This window comes from Gymnogyps californianus, chromosome 19, assembly GCF_018139145.2.
Source record: "Gymnogyps californianus isolate 813 chromosome 19, ASM1813914v2, whole genome shotgun sequence".
NCBI classification, from domain to species: domain Eukaryota; kingdom Metazoa; phylum Chordata; class Aves; order Accipitriformes; family Cathartidae; genus Gymnogyps; species Gymnogyps californianus.
This window is the reverse complement of record NC_059489.1, coordinates 221,086-242,863: the sequence shown is the minus strand read 5'-3', so window position 1 is coordinate 242,863 and position 21,778 is coordinate 221,086. Positions and strand designations below refer to the sequence as shown.

At 43.7% G+C, this 21,778-nt stretch overlaps 1 protein-coding gene across 1 annotated transcript; it reads right to left on the bottom strand.

The window, feature by feature from the left end:
- Positions 1-2,723: 2,723 nt before the first annotated feature.
- DUS1L (dihydrouridine synthase 1 like) lies at positions 2,724-18,633 on the bottom strand. The gene is made up of 14 exons (XM_050908639.1): positions 18,622-18,633; positions 17,478-17,765; positions 14,996-15,104; positions 14,011-14,061; positions 12,142-12,254; positions 11,296-11,378; positions 11,021-11,124; positions 9,910-10,054; positions 9,184-9,280; positions 8,128-8,216; positions 7,159-7,325; positions 6,570-6,607; positions 3,408-3,483; positions 2,724-3,080 (listed from the first exon to the last, which is right to left on the bottom strand). Exons 1-14 carry the CDS (start codon positions 18,631-18,633, stop codon positions 2,929-2,931), a joined length of 1,524 nt encoding a protein of 507 aa, XP_050764596.1. The 3' UTR covers positions 2,724-2,928.
- Between the last annotated feature and the right edge of the window lie 3,145 nt (positions 18,634-21,778).

The following is a 21,778-nucleotide window of genomic DNA, read 5'->3' as shown; positions in this document are numbered from 1 at the left end:
GTGATCTGTTAATCTTGCTTGTGGGCTCTCTTGTTAACGCTTTGAATGAGAACGTTTCTCCGTGGATTGAATAAGTCTACAGCTACTAGTAGTTTAGGGTGTTTTTTCAGCATACTGTTCCAGTCCATGTATGAACTCATGACTGTAAACTGTAACATGGTTTGTAATGCAGGTTAGGAAATAAAAACTGATCTTGCCAGGGCTCGAGGGGGTGTGTGCATGCATGAACACACACACACACATAAGCAGGGAATGGTTGTTGAGAAGTCAAAAAAAGGTGTTAAAAATGGTTTATAAAATAATGAGGGCATGCTGTTATCTCCCGATTCCTGAAAGTGCTGTGTTTCTGTCATTAAAAAAAAAAAAGTCTTGAGCCCCTCTTTTGATTGGGAGTGGGGCAGGGAAGGGTCTTCCCTGTTTTCAGAAATGCATGGTGCTGCATCTGTTTTCTGACCTTGGAGGCACTTTTGATTTTTGGTTTATTACTGTTCAGTAATCTTTCACTTCCAAGGCAAGGGCTCTTTCGTGCTGAGAAGACACTTTGCCACTGCTTTTATGCAGACCTAGTATTCTGGGTGCTGGGTTTCCTGTTCCTTTCCTTTCAGACCCAGCGGAACTTCCAAAAGGGAATATCTGACAGATTCTGACAGGCAGAGGAAGAATCTCTGCAATCAGGATTCTAGAAAAATAAATGTCAGCCAGATGACGCATCAAGGAAGGAAACCATACAATCTCCCTCCTGGCTTCTGTCCTCTCAGTTGTGTTCAAAACAGCTATACCATGTCCAGCATTGATGCTAATGACCGATTTTATTTTAAATTTGTGTAAGGTACACACCTAAGTCAGCTCCAATTTGTGGAGGTTCTGTTGCACAGGCTGAACATAAGAACACAGCACCAGCTAAAACAGGATGAGCTGTTTTGTTTGTGAAATGAAGTGCCCCCCCCCCCCGCCAAACCATCAGCTATTCAGAACTATAGACCAGAAAGTGAAAATATAGAGTATGCACTCAGAATACATTACTACATAGTAGTAAGATGGTCCACTTGCTAGACATTGTTGGTAATTTGCTTGCTTTATTTGCTTACAAAATTGACAGCTCGACCACAACCTGATTTCTTGTTACTGGCTAGTACAGTGCTGCAGTAGGCTGTTAGAGAAATGTTAGGTTACACATTAGTCTAGAATAAATTAAAACAAACAAAAAAAATTAAGACCAGTTATGAATAAAGCCTGCCTCCATGGAGGCAAACTTCCTGGCTTAAAACAGGCATACTTAGTCTAGCCAGCAGGGCATGCTCGTAAACATATGCCAGATCTCTTTCTTGATGGTTGGGCCGTGCGAAGCAGAGGTTTGACTTGCTGGGAGCAGGTCCTTGGATAGTGCAGTGGTTGGGACCTATACCCATCAGAGCCTGACCTGCTCTCAGTTGCAGGCAAGCCATTTTACATGGGCAGGAACAGTTGCTCAGGACCCAGGCCAGGCACATAACTCCGTGTCATCCTTCCCCCCCCAACCCCCGTTTCCTTCTTTCTCCTGCCCATTCCCCCACACCCCCCACAGCTTTCACCCCCCCCTTTTTTTTTCCTCTTTTCTCCACTTCCCTTGGAGGAACAGTAGTTTAACTAAAATTAGCAGGTCTTAAAGGCTCTAGTGCTATACAGGGGCTTGTTCATAACGTGCCAGCTTTGCCAGGCCAAGCATGGCTCCACAATGCGTCATTGCATTGTTCCCTTCAGTAGACTACATGTGACAAGAAAGCATTAACAGGCCTGCTGCTTTTTTAGCCTGCACGCTAAGAAGGTGCTAGCAGCTCTGCAGCAAAGATGCTCAGTCTGGAGCTGCAGGAAATGGCAGCATACCCTGGAGCAGGGTCACTAAGCATGCAGTGAAGTAAACTGCATTCAGAAAACAGGCCACAGGGAGATAAATTTTCAAAGCTGAGCTAAGCTTTATTTACTTATTCTAGCTTAAGATGGGATGGTTTGACTTCTGTTTCTTCAGTCCATTAAACAGCTGCATACCATTGGTGATTTTTCTTTTTGGCCGCGGACATTCTTTACAGCATACTGAGCACTGGAAGGCTACACTGACCGAGTGCCTAGGAGACACACAAAGCCCATGGGGAAAAAGCGTAAAAGCCAGGTCGGGGTCTTGCATGGGTAGACCTGCACCTGGTTTTGACACACTTCTCACAGAATTTATCAGGTAGGAAGGAGAAAGAACGATCATATAATGAAGTGTGAGACTTTGAGCAGGAAAAGGTTGAAGGACTTGGTTCTAACTTTGCACGTAATTTCAGACAACCCTCTCTATTAAAATAGAGATTTCATTTTCCCCCAACCTTTGGCTCATGGGAGACTGTGAAGCTTTATCATACTGTATAAAACTAATAATTGTTAATACACAATATGGTTTAGCAACATCTTATAGTTTTACATTCACATTTTCAATATACTGCTAGATTCCTTTCTGCACTGAAAACATGGCCTGCTGAAACTCAAGACAAATGTGACACATTTTCTGTTAGTGAAGAAGTCATTGACATCATTGCTATTTTTAGCGTGCCAGAAGGCTGTTCTAATACAAGACATTTATTCCCCAATATTAAAAACAGGACATGAAGGGTTAATGATCATACAAGAGGCAGATTGTGATCGCAGCTTATATAGGTTTCCCCCACCCAAAAATGCAGCATTTTCAGTCTTTAAAACACAGCATGAGAAATTTAATTGCATCCTTTTTATTTCAAATGCAGGATAATTCCCTGAGTAAGCAGCTTTTTACTTAAATAAAACTTTTCCAGAACTTAAAATAAAACTGTGGAACAAGTTCACACAGCTGACGGTGAGCTGGAGACGGCATGTTCTTTGGCCCAGGGAAGCAGAGGCCTGGCAGGAACTCTTTAACTATTCATTTCCAAAGCTTCACACTGCACTGTCACCAGCCTCCTTCAGTACAGCAGTCTCCCCCACATCTACATCTCCTCTCCGACTGATCTCTGGGTTTTGAATTACTCTTTGACTACTCTGCCATGAAAGGGATTTTTCATATTTGGTCTTAAAAAGTAATCCATGACCTGAAGAAGCAAGGATGGGGGGGGGGAGAAACAAAAAAACCTGAAATGAGATGACTGCACTGGTAAACAGAACAGCTCATTCCTTATAGTTATAAAGAATGGGTCCTCATAGTCTGGAAACTATGCATCCCACAGCTTTGGAAGCAGAAGAAATACTGTACATAGAAGGAAGAGCAAGCTTTTGAAATTGTACTATAAAATTTTAGATAGCTATGTATGTAGATTTTAACACCCACACCCACACCCCATAAACCAAAGATTAAAGTAATGAATATACATGGGAGATGAGACATTTGCGCAATGACTTGTAAGGACAGCTGCACTTACCTGGACAGTCTGCTGTCTCTTTGAACGCTCTTTTCTTACAGCATCCTCGGCACATGTTAAACACACATTTATTGCCCTAGGTTGGGATGGGGGTGTAAAGAAGCTTGTATCAGTGAAAATAAAATTATTATTGTTTACTATAATAAGCAACAACAATACAGCTCTGCACATTCAGACCTTTGGAAAAAAACATGAATGTGTATGTTAGGCAGTCACACCTCAGTCTAATGAAGATGACAGAGCTGATGTCATATGGGGGGGGGAGCCCCAGCTATCAACTGTTTGTACATAGGGAACAAAAAAAAACAAACAAAAAAATTCCACATTCAACTTCTGCAACATCAGTAATCTGTTGGGCAGCCTGAGTTACACAACACAAGCAGGCAAGTGCAATAAGCACTTTGGAACAAGCATTATGACATTTGTTGCAGGTGAGCTTGCTGTAGTTCTCTGCAAAAGCAGTATGTGAAACAGTGCCTGATAGGCTTGCTACCATCTGTAGCCATGCCTACAATAAATGTTACCACAGCAATTACTTCCCTACTTGCAGCTTAAAATATACCTGAGTATATATTAAAATACAATGTATGACCCTTAGGGGACAGCAGCAGTTGAGTCTTGGATAGTTGACAACTTGGCTGTACTAGACTGAGTGTCTGTGGTGCTTTGCCTCACACGTGCTGAGTGATCATTTAAGAAAGTGGGGTTTTGTTGTTTGGTGTGTCTCTCTGCACCCCGATTAAAAATTCCTTCATGTTTAGGGAGCCCTTGGTTGAACTGTTGTCAGTTTTGGGTTTTTTTTGTTCTCCCCCCATTCCATGACATATAGCTTAGAAACATATGACCTAGGAGGGGGGAAAAAAAAAAAAATAGAGGCCCAGTCACAAGATTTCAAGGGCTGCCTGCAACATTACAATGATGTAAGAGCAAAACAAAAATGAGACTAAGCCCAGCTTCAGACAATCATGGTTGACGCACCAAGCTGTGTCACCTGGATTAGCTATGAAACAGGATGGCTTTGAAAGCAGGCCAGATGAATGCTCAATGTTTTCCCAATAATGAACACAGCAAGAAAAACGTTTTCTTCTGTAGCTGCAGCTCCAAATTGAGCCCCAGCTGGCTGCTATTTCTAAGGTGCTGTAACCATGTTACAAAAGAGAGCACCACCACACGCCAGTGCCCCTGTCTCCCCCATAGCTGTAATGCTACTTTTTCAGCTAGAACACAAAATTACTCCTTGCATCTTACACCCTGCTTGTATGTCTGTGTGCACAGGTGTATTAGCAGCAATAAATAATACACTGCTCACTCAGCTCAGCAACATCTCCCTGTCAAGGAAACAGCTATGTTCCCCAAGGCAAAACAAACAAACAAAAACCCAATGAACTCTTTTCAAATATCAAATATTTGAAGTTTCATGTATAAAGTTTCAAATATATATGCTATACACAACCTGGAAAACAGCTGGCTTGTTTATCATTGCTAATGGTGAAAGTTGATGTTAATCCACTAGCAAAACCAGAGCTGAGAATGACTAGGTGCTTATTCTTCTTCTGATTAAGGGCATAGATCCAAACCCAACAAAAACCACAGCTGCAGATTGCTGCCTGACACTCACTACAGACTATACTGCGATGATGTTTTAAAGTATTTGTATTAGTACACCAAGAACTACACCAGTTATTAAAATTCTCAATCCTTGCAGAAAAACACAACCCACCACTAACCCTAGTAAGAGGGGGTTTGTTTTTAATTTCACAGTAGAATATACAGGTGTAATTACTGGAAGTTTGGAGATTTGTTTCCAAGAGATCTTGGGAAGTTCATCTAACTCACTCAACTCTCTTAGCAATAAATAACCTCAGCAGCAGTAAGACTGCTTTTTTGGAAAGGAAGGCAAATGATCTCAAAGAATCTACATATGTTAGTGATTTTTGTGCAGCACCTTCACCTCAGAGATTGGTTACAGTTAAGAGGCTTTTGCCTAAGTATGGACTTTTTTTTTCCCTCTATCAGCAGGACTTGGTATGCATGCATTACCAGACATTGGCATGGACCTCCCTCAGGATTCACAATCATTGAATAGAATCATAGAACAGTTTAGGTTGGAAGGGACCTTTAAAGCTCATCTGGTCCAACCCCCCTGCAACGAGCAGGGACATCTTCAACTAGATCAGGTGGCTCAGAGCCTCGTCCAACCTGACCTTGAGTGTTTCCAGGGATGGGGCATCCACCACCTCTCTGGGCAGCCTGTGCCAGTGTTTCACCACCTTCATCGTAAAAAATTTCTTCCTTATATCTAGTCTAATCTACCCTTTTTTAGTTTAAAACCATTGTCCTACTGCAACAGGCCCTACTAAAAAGTCTGTCCCCATCTTTCTTATAAGCCCCCTTTAAGTATTGAAAGGCTGCAGTAAGGTCTCCCCAGAGCCTTCTCTTCTCGAGGCTGAACAACGCCAACTCTCTCAGCCTTTCCTCATACGAGAGGTGTTCCAGCCCTCTGATCATTTTTGTGGCCCTCCTCTGGACCCGCTCCAACAGGTCCATGTCTTTCCTGTGCTGAGGACTCCAGAGCTGGACGCAGTGCTGCAGGGGGGGTCTCACCAGAGCAGAGTAGAGGGGCAGAATCCCCTCCCTCGACCTGCTGGCCACGCTTTTCATGCAGCCCAGGAGACAGTTGGCTTTCTGAGCTGCGAGTGCACGTTGTCCGCTCATGTCCAGCTTTTCATCCACGAGTACCCCCAAGTCCTTCTCTGCAGGGCTGCTCTCAATCCCTTCACCCCCCAGCCTGATGATAGCTATTGATACCAGGGGTTGCCCCGACCCAGGTGCAGGACCTTCCACTTGGCCTTGTTCAACCTCGTAAGGTTCACCCCGGCCCACTTCTCGAGCTTGTCCACGTCCCTCTGGATGGCATCCCGTCCCTCAGGCGTGTCACCTGCACCACTCAGCTTGGTGTCATCTGCAGACTTGCTGAGGGTGCGCTCAATCCCACTGTCTATGTCATTGATGAAAGTATTAAACAGTACTGGTCCCAATACAGACCCCTGAGGGACACCACTCGTCACTGATCTCCATCTGGACATTGAGCTGTTGACCACTACATGGTCATTTAATTTCCATTTAATGGAAATGCTTTAATGGACACTGGCACTGACTTACCTTAGGGTTTCCACATTGATCACATTTTGCATATTTGGCTGGAAAAGAGAGAGAGAGACCTGATTTCAGCAACGGTATTTTTATGTGGAAGAAGCAAATTAAAAAAAAATCAGGATCAGACAAAGCTTGGCACTCTTCTAGCCAGAGAGAGACTCTTTTTGAAATAAAAATACAGTACCTCGAAGAACAGTGCAAAGGTAAAGATACTTTGACTTTTTAAGTGCCTCTAAGCTAAATCCAAACAGAAAATTTTAATCCTCAAGTCAAGTGTAAAAGAGGAGGACATCTGCTTGAAATGCATATGAAATTTCAATTTCAAATACTAGTGACAGCTACAATTTAGTTTGTAAAGCATTTTGATCTTAAAAAGATGCTTATAGTGGATCAGTGACCTAATTCTCTGATCCTTGTCTTCTTTACTAATGAACATAATTTGAATCACATTGCCTACTACTGAAATTTCACGATAATCCCCTCTTTTTAAAGAAGTTTCAACAACTACATAAACAAGGAAAATAAATAGTGGCAATTTATGTCAAATGTGATATCAGCAACTTTCCATGCATTTATGCCAATAAATGGAACTTACGTTTTAAAGATGGATCAAAGCTTTTATTTGGATTTCTTAACTTCTTTTTTTGTTTATTCTTTGACAGAAGCTCAGAATTTCCATCTTCCTCCTCTTCTAGAGCACGTTTCCCTCGCACACCTTTTTCAGTCCCACTGGCTCCATTCTCCTTGCATCTCTCCTTTGGCCTGAAACAGTGAATATCATTGTAAGTTGGCTGAAGGGAAGAAGTAGGTGCTCCCTGGCCACTATTCTGGTTTACAGAAATCTGGGTAAACTGTAAACCTTTCTATTATGGCTAAATTACAAGGAAGTGTCATTGCCCTTAGAAGTGGAATAGAAAAACCTAACTTTTTTGTTAACATTGGCTGTTAGACACACTGTCAGATATATCAGTTGGAAAGTCAATGAAAGTTGGCCAGTTAAATTAGTTAGGCACCTGCTAACCTGTTATTCCCAGGTTTTGCTTAAGTATTTATTTAATTTACTTAAGTATTTACTTAAGTATTAATCTTGACACGCTTGTTCTCTTCTTCAGCCCAGTTTTCACAACAGAAAGGGAATAAGCTATCCGAAAAGCTCGTCCATACAACACAAGCATCCTTTATAGAATAAAATTTAGTTCCCATCTTTGCTACCCTGGCAGTTACCAGCAACATTCGTGTTACATATAACAATAAAGTACTGTCAGGTAGCATATTTGTTGCACATCAGGTTCTCTTTCTGAGCTGCAGTGGAATTCTTGGTTTTTACTTTCCAGAGAGAGAGAAATCTGAGGAGGATCTAAAGCAGAAGATGTGTACAATGAGAAACATCCCCAGGAACAAAGCAATAACCAGGAAAAAAACAAACCAGAATAAAAATAATCCGAAGTCTTCACTTACTTTCAAATAAATGTAAGCTCCTAGAAAAGAACTGGATGGCTCTGTACTGATAGTATGGGTGGGAAAGGCCTATGGGTACCTGTCCATGTTAGAATAGATAACTCACCCTGGCCTGATGTATGGCTGACAGATCCAGTGGAAAAAAGGCAACCCTTCTTTTGGCTTTTCTCCTTCTTTCTGATTAGCTATTTCTTCCTGCAGCATAGAGTTACAGTCAGTTTTCCTGGAGTTCTCAGGAAATACTCTAAATAATACTTCAAACTCTAGGAAACCACAAGTTGGAATTTAAACTAACAGTTACTGACAGTTAAATGTAGGCAAAAACCCTCTACTAAGACAGATGAATTGAAGCAGATTCGTAACTCCTAAATCAACTTTATCCCATGTAAAGCTGTTCAGGCTTAAGGGGCTGCTACTGTAGTAAACTACCAATATTAAGGTTGGTAAGTGTCCTGGTTTCGGCTGGGACAGAGTTAACTCTCGTAGTAGCTGGTACAGTGCTGTGTTTTGGATTTAGTGTGAGAATAAAGTTGATAACACGCTGATGTTTTAGTTGTCGCTAAGTAGCGCTTATCTTAGGCCAAGGATTTTTCAGTTTCCCATGCTCTGCCAGCAAGCAGGTGTGCAAGGAGCTGGGAGGGAGCAGAGCCGGGGCAGCTGACCTGAACTAGCCAAAGAGGTATTCCATACCATGGAACGTCATGCCCAGTATAGAAAGAGGGAGGAGCTGGCCGGGAGGTGCGGATCGCGGCTCTGGCGTCGGTCAGCGGGTGGTGAGCAATTGCATTGTGCATCACTGGGTTTTTTTCTCCCCCCTTCCCCCCCCTTTTTTTGTTATATTCCTTTTCATTACTATTATTATTATTATTATATTTCATAATTATTATTGTTAGTATTATATTTTACTTTAGTTATTAAACTGTTCTTATCTCAACCCACGAGTTCTGCCTTCTTTCCCAATTCTCCTCCCCATCCCACTGGGAGCGGTGGGGAGCGAGGGAGCGGCTGTGTGGTGCTTGGCTGCTGACTGGGGTTAAACCACAACAGTAAGCCACAAAGTTCCAGCGAAGTGACTAACAGACATCCACTGCATGACATACATTGTAAACTCCCACCAAGTGCGGACAGTGTTGTTCTGGGAGATTAGGGCCCATCTTGGTACCTGGCATCGTAGTTTCAGCTCCCTGTTGACATCTACTATGCCCTCTAGAGTCTTCACTTTTGCTAATTCTTCACGCAGCTGCTGGTAAACTTGAAGCCTGAGGCAAATCCCAAACATCAAGTCATATTTATTCATTATTGCTAGACTGAGGAGAGCAACTAAAAACGTCTTTATAAAAGCTTTTTATAGATTTTTCTTGCTGCACTTGCCTTTGGTAGAAGCTTGTCTTGTTTCTTGTAAATCCAGAGAAAAGCACACATACCTGCTCCTCTTTTCCAAATAAATACTTGGCACACAACCAAGGTACTTTGAGATAAGCTAACATGAATGTACAGTGCATCAGCTGCTCCTCAGTAACTGCCCATGGCCATGCTCTTACTCCACAATAAATGCAAGACAGCTTGCCTCACAATGAACAAGGAATTAGTTAACTCACGTTTGCCATGAAGTGCATGTGTGCATATGGGCAATTACCACATGGTAGCTGATGTGCTGTGAGCTCACGCCCTAGCTTATCTTGTGGTAACTTGTTCATTCCCCATGCCCTGTTTCCCAGATATGCAGTGAAAGGTAAAGGCCTCAGTCCACATTTTCTCCAGCCACGTCCAGGAAAAAAAATCTTGCAGCATACTAATTCTGGCCAAACAAATCCTTGTCCAGAAAAGCCAGACACTTGCTAAGCAGGACGAGCCCTGAAAACATTAAGAGTTCTCTGGAGATACTCACGTGTGATGCCAGAGCTTGAAGAGATGAGCCCTAACATAAGACAATGGACAAGGGTACTTCTGCACTATCTCCAGATACTCCTCAGCCATCTCCCACACCAATGGGTTTCGGCCCTCAAACAAAGCTGGGTTATGAAGATTACCTTCTAGGGAATGAAAAGAAATACTCAAACTTTCATTTCAGGATTGAAACAGAAAACAAAATCTAGGCTCTGGAGCTTGATCAGCTCTGTTGTGATTCTACCAGCCAGTCACAGACACATCACCCATGTACTCACAAAGAAGAACACAGGGTCCATAAAACTCTAGCCTAAGCTCAGGATACTGTATTTCACTATACAATTCTTGAGCCAAATAGCTCATATCTAATTAAAGTACATTTTCCAGAAAGGCATCCAATCTTGACACAAAGACAGTAAAAGAATTAATAAATAGAGAAATCACTGCTTCTGTTGCCCAATGGTTAAATACTTGGACAACGGGTGTCTTACCTTATGTCTGTATTGACATTTGTCTGGCCTAAGTTTACAGATACTGCTTCTCACTATGCTTTTCTCTACTAGCTTCACAAGTCTTTTGTTAACCATTATTTTCTAAAAATAAGAGTCTACAACCCCCCTGAAAATATGTTTCATTGCTTCAACTGTGTGAGTGATGGGAAGCTTTTTCTGATGTCTATCCTAGCTCTTCCTGTAGGAAGTTACGTCAATTCTTTCTTGTCCCAACCCAACATGAACCACCTGCAGGAATATTAATCAGTGGACGCACTTACTGCATCAAGACCCATTGAAAAACCATTCCATTGATTAACAGATCTCATGAAAATATTCCAGGACAACAGGATTCCCATGTGCCTTTGTCAAGTAATTTGAGCTGTCCAATCAATGGTACCACAAGTCCAACATAACAATTCTTACAAATCTTAAGTGATTCCTGGTCCTGGGAAGAGATGGCCAGTATAAGAGGAGAGAGAACGGCCACTCAGCTTTCAATCAAAGCTGTTCACCAAGTCAGTCTGACGTAAGCTTTTAATAAATGTATATAGGGCTGCTAAGAGAGTAAGAAACAGTTCATATTCTCATCTATTATGAGTAAAAGTTCATTTTCTTTACCTGCACTCATGACACCATGCACTCCTGTCTTACGGATACATTCTTCCACATCACTGAGACACTGGATGTTTCCATTTGCAAATACAGGAATGCTTACAGCTTTTCTATACCAGTGAATAAAACAGATGCATAAAATCGAGAATTAGAGTCAACCCAGAAATTCTACTCCTGTCGCACAAATTTGTTTGCTCTTCAATGCCACTGCACACTCCACTTAAAATCTACCTTCATAGCATGTTAGCAGAAATCCGCTAAGATTGGTACTGCTCACTAACCTGACAGCTTGAATGTGCTCCCAAGATGCCACGCCAGCAAGTGGTCCTTTCTGTTCTTTAGTACGGCCATGCACAGTCAGCAGCTAGAACACAAAGTTACATTTACTTTTCATGTGTATGAACCACTGGAACAAATCCACTGACAAAAATTTCCTTTCACCCCATACACTTCATGGATGCCACTGAATTCCCACTGCTATTTCAACAGTGCAGGGACTTTGGTAGCACAGAAAGATATCAGCAGCTCACCTACCATGGCATGGTCTTGGGCTTCTTTCAGCTTGCTATTCCACCGCATGACAAGATCGTAGCTTGGGAGAACCTACAGATTTCCTATTGCATTGGCTCCCATTTGTGATTCACTTTGGAATTTGTGATATATTGATCTGGCTTGCTCCTCAGCAGAAGGCCTGAATACTCTCAGCACTGGCTCTAACTACAGACCATCTCTTCCAATTTAACTGGAGTTAAATCCTAGAAGGCTGCCTATTTCTTCACTAGTGGTGGTCATCTTTGATACTGTTTTTTTCTATAGCCCTGTGGATTTCATGCATTCACACTGCCTCCTGCAGCACTATGTTAGACTGAGATGCTCAATCACAGTGAAGGATACCGCACTGTGCAGTGATTACAAGAGAGACTCTGAAATCATGATGTCTTCCATATCATACTATTGACCTGCTGCCTATGACTGCATATACATACAATCTCTCTGCATCCCGTTTTCTCTGTCTGTAAATCAATGTAGCCTATTCATCTCCACAGTACACCAAGATCTGGTCATCAGATGCTTTACATAGAGACACGTGTCCAATGCAACAGTACAGGGAGCAGCTGCCTCCTTACCTGGCAGCCAGCTTTCTCCAGCATCTGTGCATACTTCACTGTCTTGTCAATTTCTGGGAAAACGCGGATTTTGCATGTGATGGGAACAGAGAGCTTCTCGTTAGCCAGTAAAACTGGGAAAGATTGAAAAGACAGGTAAGTGGGCTGCACAATGCTATGAAAAGTGCCTGCTCTCCTCAAGGTCTAATACTGGGTGTGGTATGGAAAAAGCCTGAAAAGTTAATGCTATGCAGTTCTCACAGCTTAAACAATTAGCAATGTCCTCTGCAATCCTTATTGCATAGGTTAATCAAGTAATAGTAAAACACGAAGCACAAAATCTGCGTTCTAGCAAGAAGGCATAAAATAGTCAGCATTTAATAGCCCTAGCGTTTCCACTGCATCAAACCATCTCTTTCAAGGACCACCCCCCTCAAATCTCAATCATTGATACAGGTTTACTATCGTCACAGGCTATTGTACTCCTCCTGCTCTGCCAACAACATTAACACTTGCTTGTCCACCTTTCCTACAAGAGATGCTTTCCTTCTTTCCAAATTATCACCCAAATAATCATGACAAGTAGAGTCTTGTCCATGGCAAGCAGAGGCTTATCAAGTGAGGTAGGCTGTGGACCCAATTTAGTAAATGTAGGTTACAGAGTCAGGGTGAAATCTAGACCAACATGTCAAACTCCCATAGTCTTTACACAGTGCACGGAATCAGAAAACTACTAAAAAGAGAGCTAACAAAGACAGCCAACAGGAAAACACTGAGCAATGGCATGCCTGAAATTCTCTTCTCTTCCAGAGTTTGGATGTATAATGTAGGAAGTCACCTGCTGTCTTCTAATCCAAATCCTAGGAACTCTAATGACAGGTACTTCCTATCACCCTTTCAAAGGAGCAAGCAAGGTGTATACAGGTGCAAGCAGAAAATAGTACTCCATCATTTTAAAGAAGGCTGGGGGAGAAGGAGGAAGAGGAAGCTTTGCCCACCTTTTATACAACAGCCTAATAAGACAACTCTCTTACTAGACAGCCTGGGTTCTCACCCAACTAGATGACCTGGGTTCTCTTCTCACCTTGAGGCTGTTCTGATTTGCATCTTTCGCTCCTAAGAAAAGTGCCCTAACAACCACATTACATGCTGGGCAGGGAAGCACTCTCTATCTTTCCAGGTTCTCAGCAGTGTCTTTGTGCCAAACATCATTCAAGATTCCCTGGACCACAGGGAACACAAGCAGAAGTAACTTCTTTAACTTCACGGTTCAGACACTTGCTTTGAAGTGGAGTGAAGGCATATTCTCAGCTCTACGCAGTGACCAAAACCTTGCTTTTTAAATCAGTTCTGAATGTATTTCTTAAAAAAATATGATACTGTTCACAACTGCTACCGATAGTCTGAAATCATCCTACACAAATTAGGAGAGGAGAGGCATAACTTGCTATGGTGTGGACAGAAAGAGTGCGCTGAGTTGATCAGAAAAGGGCAACTGTGTCTTCAAGCAGAAACACAACTCCTGGCACCCGAGAACTTCAAAGTGAGAAAGTAAGGCACTGGGAGTTCTGCTTTTTCTAGAGTTGGAGAGCCACTAAGCCATCATTAGACTGGGACTTTAGTGACTCACTTTCACTTAAAGTCTGTTTCAGGTACTGAAGTCTTTTAGCAGATCTAGCACGAGTTTGTAGAGGAATACCACCAAGTATCTTGAGGGTGCCACTGGAATACAGTAAGTAAGGGGGGGGGGCAGAAATCCACAACCCTCCCCAAAGAAACATGCTGCACCTCCTTTCCCCAAAAATGCCTAAACCTCCTCTCAATGATGAGTTCATCCCATTCCCTCCAAAAGTGAAACCTCTCTAAAGTGAGGCCTCTCTAAAGACTTACTCATTCTCTGAAGAAGATCCCACTCCTCTTGCAGAAATGCTCCGTAGTGACCTATAATAAAATAGCATATGACAGACCTGTACAGAAGAGTAAGATTCTGAAGTATACAGCTTTCATAAACATTCACATACAAAGATCCAGATGCTCATACGCCTCACTGGCAGAAACAGAGTTGTTCTGTCCTGCCCAAACTGGAAGAGTTGGATCATTCTGTTCCCCACGCCACCCTAGATTTACAGGATAAACAATGAGTCCCCACACCTTACTTTCACTGCTACTCCCTAAGGCTGGTGTGTTGACACTGCCAGCTCGAAGTCCAGCTTTCAGGGGTTTATACCAGGTGTTTAAAAATTCCCTTCAGGAAAAAACCTGATCAGATTGAAAGATCTATTTGCCCTGTACACCACTGATCATTTCCTACTAGTCTTTGAAAGACATTTTAGAAGAGGAATGGGCAGTTACTGAACAAATCTTTCCTCAACATCCTAACTGATCCAAAATTTTCAAACACTGGTTCTGGTTTTCAAACATAGCCATCTTTGTAATATCTTTGAGGGATTCAGCAGGTGTTATCCTCTCATACGCTAATGTGAATAAACTCTGTACAAGTATCAAGGAAATAGGAGACGCTAAGTGCCTGCATGATATAATTTTAAATGCAGTTTTGCAAAATTAGGCTGTTTGAGCAACTGAAATCAGAAAGAAAATCAAGCTCTTACTAAAAATACTTTTTCTGAAGGATATTCTAGACATAAGAGCTGTCACTCAAGAGAAGCTGGAATTAATTATTAGTAAATCTAATTTTTGCTTTAGGTACTACAAAGCATTATCTGTTAAAGTGGGTGTAACTAAGTCTGACTTCAGCAGTACTGCAGCCACCCCCCCACACCAAGGCTTAATTTGGTCCTCCTGATGTTTCACTGCCAGTGTTCATGTTTGAAACATGCCATTTCTCTGTTTACCCAGGGTTCAGATTTGCACATACCTCTCTTTGCAATCATTTGGGGGCAACCCAAATTTAGGTCTATGGCATCACAATAATCCTGAGCCAACAGGGCTGCTTGGACAAAGACTTCAGGGTCATTGGCACAGAACTGAGAAAGACAAAGAAAAGTGGAATAATTAGACAATAGCTTTCTTCAAATACTGACAACACGTTATGACATAGTTATGAAGCAACTACTTACTACAGAAAACAGGCATAATATGCACAGTTAATAATAGCAAACACCATTTCTCAAAAAACCCAACAAACAAAAGCTGTGACACTTACCAGCTAAAGATCCTCAACCTTCAAATGACAAAATGAGAAGGATGAGCATTCAAGAGGCAAAGAAATATTTGTAGAATATTTTACATGTAGTACCCAAGAATAAGAGGGAATAACTCTTAAAATCCCCTGTAGAACAAACAGCTGTAGCATTTTAATATATAAAGGTGGTGCAGAAGAAAAGAGTTACCTGTGGTGTCTCTAGGTCTTGAGACAATTCAAACTTTGTAGATACCAATAAGCACCACTGCCTCTAAAATGAATTCACATCAGTGTGGAGCGTGAAATAGACACATTGGGCTGTTAGTCAAATGCTCAGTATTAAATATAATTAATATCGCATTTAAAGTGCAGTGCAAAAATCAGTTTGAGAAAAACTAGGTTAATTTGAAGCTGCTTTGTTGAAGAGGACAGAGCCAGACTATTCTTCTCATTTATGCTTTTAAACAGATTTTCTAAAATTCATTATTAACAAAAACAATTCTATCACATCTTCAAATAATATGGATTTAAATTCAAACACGTGTGAGCAGAAGGCGTTACTTAAACCGTGCAGCACTACCTAAATCACGGCTGACACCAACTAAAACCAGAAAAGGCATTTGCTTTCTCTGAGATGATTGAAACAATGGAAAGCCTCCAACCAAGACACATCAGTGAGGATTTTTACACAGTAAACAAAGCCCATAGAGCAGGCTGGGCTCAGATGTACCTCTGCCTAATCTATTTCCAAGAGTCTGTGACCAAAACCCAAGCCTGCCCAGAAATACTGCAGAACTCAGTAAGGATTGCCGTACTGGGTCAATCCAAAGATTAATCTAGTTAGTTCTGTGCCTTATGTCCAATAGCGACCAGTGGGAAGAAGAGTAATACAGCAAGCTCACAGTAACTGACACTCTTCAGGTAGGCTCGCCCAGAACGCACAGCTTACTGAGCTGAAGATCTGCGTTCAAAAGACTTCTGGCTTTCTAAGACTACTTAAATTTCTGCCACCTGTATTTTTCTGTAGCAAACGAAACTGCCTCCCATGGAAAAAGGAGAATATACAAAGCTGTATTGAGACAGACCAAAGGTCCACCTCATCCTGCTCTGATGATGGTCAACAACAGATGTCTAGGGAACAGCAGAAGCTGGAAAGCATCTTCAAGGACTTTGGAAGCAGAAGTGGTGTTTCCTGCGCCTAATGACCCTCAATAGAGTTTTCCTTCGTTTGCTTTCTAAACTCTTGTAATCTTTCAGCATCCATGGTAATGAATTTTGCAGTTTACAACTATCACTACCCTTACTTAACACTCGTTTCCCATTCGTCATCTTCAAGCCAGTCATACTTTCACAGACTTCTCTCATCTCTCCCCTCAGTGAGGGGAGATACTTCTTCTCCAGGGTGAAGAGTCCTCATCCATTTAACTGCTCCACATGTGGAAATCATGCCATTCTTCTGCTCATGCTGACTGTCTTCCCCTGCATTATTCTCCAGCTCCACAGGCCCCTCTCCCTCTTTGGGATGGAGTGAAGTACCTGTACCTCACACAGTACTCAAGAAGCAGAAGCAACACAAGCTTAAAAGGGTGTCCTATCTTCCTTGCATCCTTTATCTATAGCTAAGCACTGAGCTCACGGTTTCAGAGAACTACTCAAAAAACTGTGATCCTCCTTGAGCGGTATCAGATCTGGAACAACCCTTGACTCTAGAAGACCAGCTGCAATCTGTCTCTGAAGATGAGGTGTAGAGGACTGAAACCCTGTGAGAAGTCTAGTGCTCCAGGCCCCTGTGGTTAACACACCAAATCCTCTTCGCTAGACAAGGCGTAAACAGAAAAACACACTTAGCTTCATGAGCTAAGTACCGTTAGCAGTATTTAGGCGAAGAAAATGAGTTTCTGTCATCCTATATAACCACTTCAAAACCTGGGTGAGATGGACTAGGTTGAACTCATGCGCATTTGGAAACCGTCTGGATTTGTTAACACAAACGGGGTGGACGATGAGGGCGAGGGCGCATTTGGCAACGCTGACTTGCTTTTGTAGCGCTACCCAAGAGCGCACCGCAAGGCGAACCCCAGGGAAGCTCTTCCCCGCAGTCCCTGCCGCCGCTCCCGGTGCCAGCGCTGTCCGGGCAGGCGCCGCCGCTCCGGGAGCGCAGCGGGCGGGCCGGGGCGGGCGCCGGTGGCGTTCCGCGGGCGGTCGCGGCGCTCACCTGCACGATGAGCGGGCGGTCCTCGGGACAGGCCTCGCCGTAGAGGTTCTCGCGGCGGTAGTTGGCGTCCCTGAGGAAGACCTGGGCGTGCAGCATCGGTGTGTAGCAGAGCTGGGCGCCGTGGCGGCGGCTCAGCAGCCTCCAGGCCAGCTCGCTCTGGTCCACCATGGGCGCCACCACGTAGTGGGCGCTCCGCAGCGTCTCCCTCCAGAAGGCCTCCCCGCGCAGCTTCGCATCTCCCGCCTGCCCGCCCGTGCAGCGCTGCGGCAGCTGCCGCCCCGCGCCGCCCTACCGGGGCTCGCAGCCGCCGCCTGAGGCCCGGAGGCGGGCGCGATCGCTGGGCCCCGGCAGGGCACCGAGGCGGCCGGACGGTGCCACCGCCATCTCGCTCCGGCCGGCTCAGCAGTGCAGCTGCGCGCCGTCCCCTCCGGAAACCGCGGCGCTGCCATCAGGCGCCGCGCGCGGAAGAGTCCGGGCAGCCGCAGGGCTGGCGTGTGACGGGAGGAGGCCGCGCTCCCCCGGTTTCCCGTCGCGGCGGCGGGCACTGGCTGGGACGCTACAGGCCCCTTCCGCAGCGCCTGCCGGCGCTCGGACCCCCCCGCACCGGCCTCGGTCCGAGGCCGTGCGTAGCCGCGCGCGCCCTAGACCCGCGCGGCGCTCCCGCCTGAGGGGCGGCTGCCGTGACGACGGGCATGGGCGGCCTCCCCGCCGGCGAACGGGCACGGTGCCCCGGCGCGTGGGGCTGCCCCCCGGGCCGCGAGCCAGCACAGGCAGCCCCGGCCGCGGCCCTCAGCCGGTCCGTGCCTGGCGCAGCGCGGCCTGTGCAGCAGCGGCCGGCCTTCCCCTGTCCCGGAGCCCGCCCTGCATCCCGCTGCGGCTGGCAGCGCGCCCGCGCTCCCTGCCTCGAGTGTACGACTCCCGAGAAGCGTTTTCGGCTTTGCACTTTGGCCTCCGTCCTCAGGAGATGCCAAGGTGGAGCAGTTATTGAGCATTGCAAGAACCTGGACTAAGCGAGGGGGTCTCACCAGTCCTTGGTGTCAGATGATCGGGGCGGAGAGGTGGAAACGGTCCACGTAGCGGAACCAAAAATAACAATGTACGTGACAGAACTGTTCATTCTGCAGCATTCTGTAAAGCTACTGACCGCCACCGGCATGAGGGCAGTGGAGGATTTCCTCTTCTCATCTGCCAGTACCTTCCAGAACGTCAAAAATGCTGCATCTCTACTCCAGTCAAAACTTCAATGTAACTTTAGTCATAGGGCTTTAGATGTTTTTTCTTCAGAAGCGAAAAACTGAAACAAAATCATTTATACAACAAAGCACCAGAGCCTAAGCAGGGTTCCGTGTATAGTCCAATTATTCAGTAAGTCTGTTAGAGCCTCTCCATCGACAACCTTCACAGTTCAAGTTCACTTTCAAAACCTACATTTCTTTCCTCCTCTCCAACTTTCTACCACTCATGGCTGTGATGAACCCTGCTGCAAGAAATAGCTAAGCTTCAAGTTCTTTTGATTCTTTTCTACCATCTTCCACTACCTTCCAAAGGCCTAAACAACCAGTCCTGCTATTTTAAATACACAGCCTCTCCAACTCTCCTTCAACACTTCCATTTCCTCTTATGCAGCTGCTCCAGGTTTGTTTGTTTTTTTTTTTTTTTTCTTCTTTCGACCCTGATTTGCTGGCAAAGTGTCTGATCTTCAGTTATGGTAACTTAACTAATTGCAGGAGAAAGAAACACTTGCTTCCTTTATCACTATTCTACCTTAAATGTTTTGGGTTTTACTTGATCTCCATCTCAGCACCAGAAGGCTTCTCTACTTCTGCTGTCTGGTATTGCTGTTTAAAGTTACCAGTGCTGTTAAACTGCAACCATTCTTGCATTTTTTTTTTAATCTGTTGTCTTTGGCAAGAGAGGCGTATTTCTTTCCCCTCAGGAAGGTCATAGAAAAGGAAAATAATAGCACATGTAGTCATCAGCATTAAAGCTATGTGCCATACGTTCTCATTCTTCCTATTAAAGCTGTATTGCAGATTGAAGGTATACTGCCCACCATTTCAGAATAGCAATGTGAGTTTGTGAGCCTAAGTAAGTTTATAGGGCCAACAGGGGACTGTGTTTTTCAGTCTCAAGATTAAGACCAGCATGGTGTAGTGAAGCCTGTGAGAAGCTAGCTGAACAGGATGGAAAGCAAGTATCAGTTGACAAGAGACTCCCACTTCCATTTCACATAGAAGGGTAGATGTGAAGGACTTCACTTCTGCCCTTGTCTTCTCAAAATAAGCAACTGCAGTATTTGATTTTGCATTACAGTATTATTGTTCTGCCTATGTCTATCTGGCAGACTACCGAGAAACAACAAGCAGTACCAGTGCTAATAAGGTTTTTATTTTTGGCACACTGTATTCAGCAGCCAGTTACATAACGGGTTACAGGGCACCAGCTCATAATTAGACAATTATGGGGAAAAAAAACCCCAAAACAACCTTCTGCTTTTCAAATAACAACCACAAGAACATTGAGAGCATACAGGCTATAAGTAATTCTTGAGGAACTTCTATTACTAAACCAGTATCTTCAAGCTTTGCTTAGATGAGACCATGCACCTTTATGTTTATACAGAGAACTTGTCCAACTCCTGCTTCGACAGCTGGAACAGCATTAGTCCTTGCTCCCTCCACATAGCCCATTCAGACTTGTTAAACACTTTAGCACAGAACTATTGTACCTGTTTGCTTAAAGTTTAATCACTCCTTTCTTCTTCCTTCTAGGTTTTCAATACAACCAAGGCAAGTAGGATTCTTTCAACTCTTTTTTTCAGGCTCACTACAACTGCCAGTAGTTAAAACAAACCAACCAACCAATCCACATTTGTTTTATGTAGTAAAACAAGTAGCTAGGATGTGCATGGATAGTATGCAGTAGATACAATGAGGTCCCATAGCATGCACATATGCCCAGTTCACATAGCCACTCTTCAGTATTAGATTCTTTGCAGCTGTAAGGCACCTCACCCTCACACATTACCTGCTTCCCTCCTTCCATTACCACCTAACACCTAGTCATCATACCTAACAACTTAATAGCATTTATACCCATTGCCTATCTAACACTCTCAACGACCTTGAGGTAGATGCTATTAGTCCCATTTTACAGATGGGGAAACTGAGGCAGTAGTATTAATGGCTTGTCCAAAACAGCAACAATGGAACCAGAATTAGAATTTGAGTTTCCACTTCAATCTTGTGGGTGTGTAGTTTGGCTGTATCTAAGGTACCAAAATCATGGCAACAAGAAGCCATGCTCCAGAATAACAAGTCTTCTTTATTATTGTTGTTATTTCTACAGACTCCAAATCAGATATGCCAGCAGCAGTTTTTGCTTTATACCAAGAAATGAGAGATTCCAGATGAAACACAGGATTAAGAAATGGTGGTAGAGAATAAGACAAAAAGCCAACCAGTGATCAATTCTGTTTAATACTAGGAAAGCCAAAAGAGAAAAAGACACTCAGACCAAAAAGTAGTAAAAAAAAAAAAAAAAAGAAAAAAAAACGAACAAGACTTATTTTGGAAATGCTTTAAGCTGACATTATGTTGGTTTTATTTCAGATTTCACAAAAGAAATACTTTATAAAACTAAAACCAGTTAACCCAGCCACTATCAACAGAGGGTGGTATAAGCAAAAGACACTAGGTCAGAACCTGCAGTGAAGAGCCACCCATTCCTGTCACTGGAATGCTCCTGTACTACCAGGATACTTCACTGGGGGATGAAGATAGAGAGAACTGGGTTTTACAGCAGTTCCGAGAGGCACAATAGCTCCTCCTAGTTGGTGCTTTGTTGCTACCCAGGTCTCCTCTGTATCATAAGTGTAGCAAGGATTTACTGATTTCGGGAAAGACAGATCCAGCATAGCAAAGGCAAGAAGTTTAATTGAATTTTATGCAAGTTTCCTTTAAAAAGGTACTATAGCTTAAAATCATACCATCCAACTGATTACTTAGCTAACTTATGTGGGATCTCCAGTCTCATTACTGAGAGGAAAATGAATACACAAGGCTTAAGCAAGCCCTGTGCTACATGAAATATACAGGGGCTTTGGGTAGATGCTTGTATGTTTGCCTGAACTTTGGTTATGGAAGAGCAGGGGTAGGAGGATTTGTTCAGTTATCATTGAAGAATTCTATCTCCCCCCATCCCCGTTCCAAACGTCTGGTTGGGTGGTGAGACTGGAGGTGGGAGGGAATAAGGTAAAGCAATAGTCTTAACGCTTTACTAAGGTTCTGATACAGCAGCGC

What these genes read in the sequence shown, in the direction of transcription:
- DUS1L (XM_050908639.1), bottom strand. An exon ending in GCATGGTGTCATGAGTGCAG is followed by an intron (nt 10,055 to 11,020) that starts GTAAAGAAAATG and finishes TTCATTCCCTAG; the next exon opens with AAGGTAATCTTCATAACCCA. An exon ending in ATCAATGTGGAAACCCTAAG is followed by an intron (nt 3,484 to 6,569) that starts GTAAGTCAGTGC and finishes ATCCCAACCTAG; the next exon opens with GGCAATAAATGTGTGTTTAA.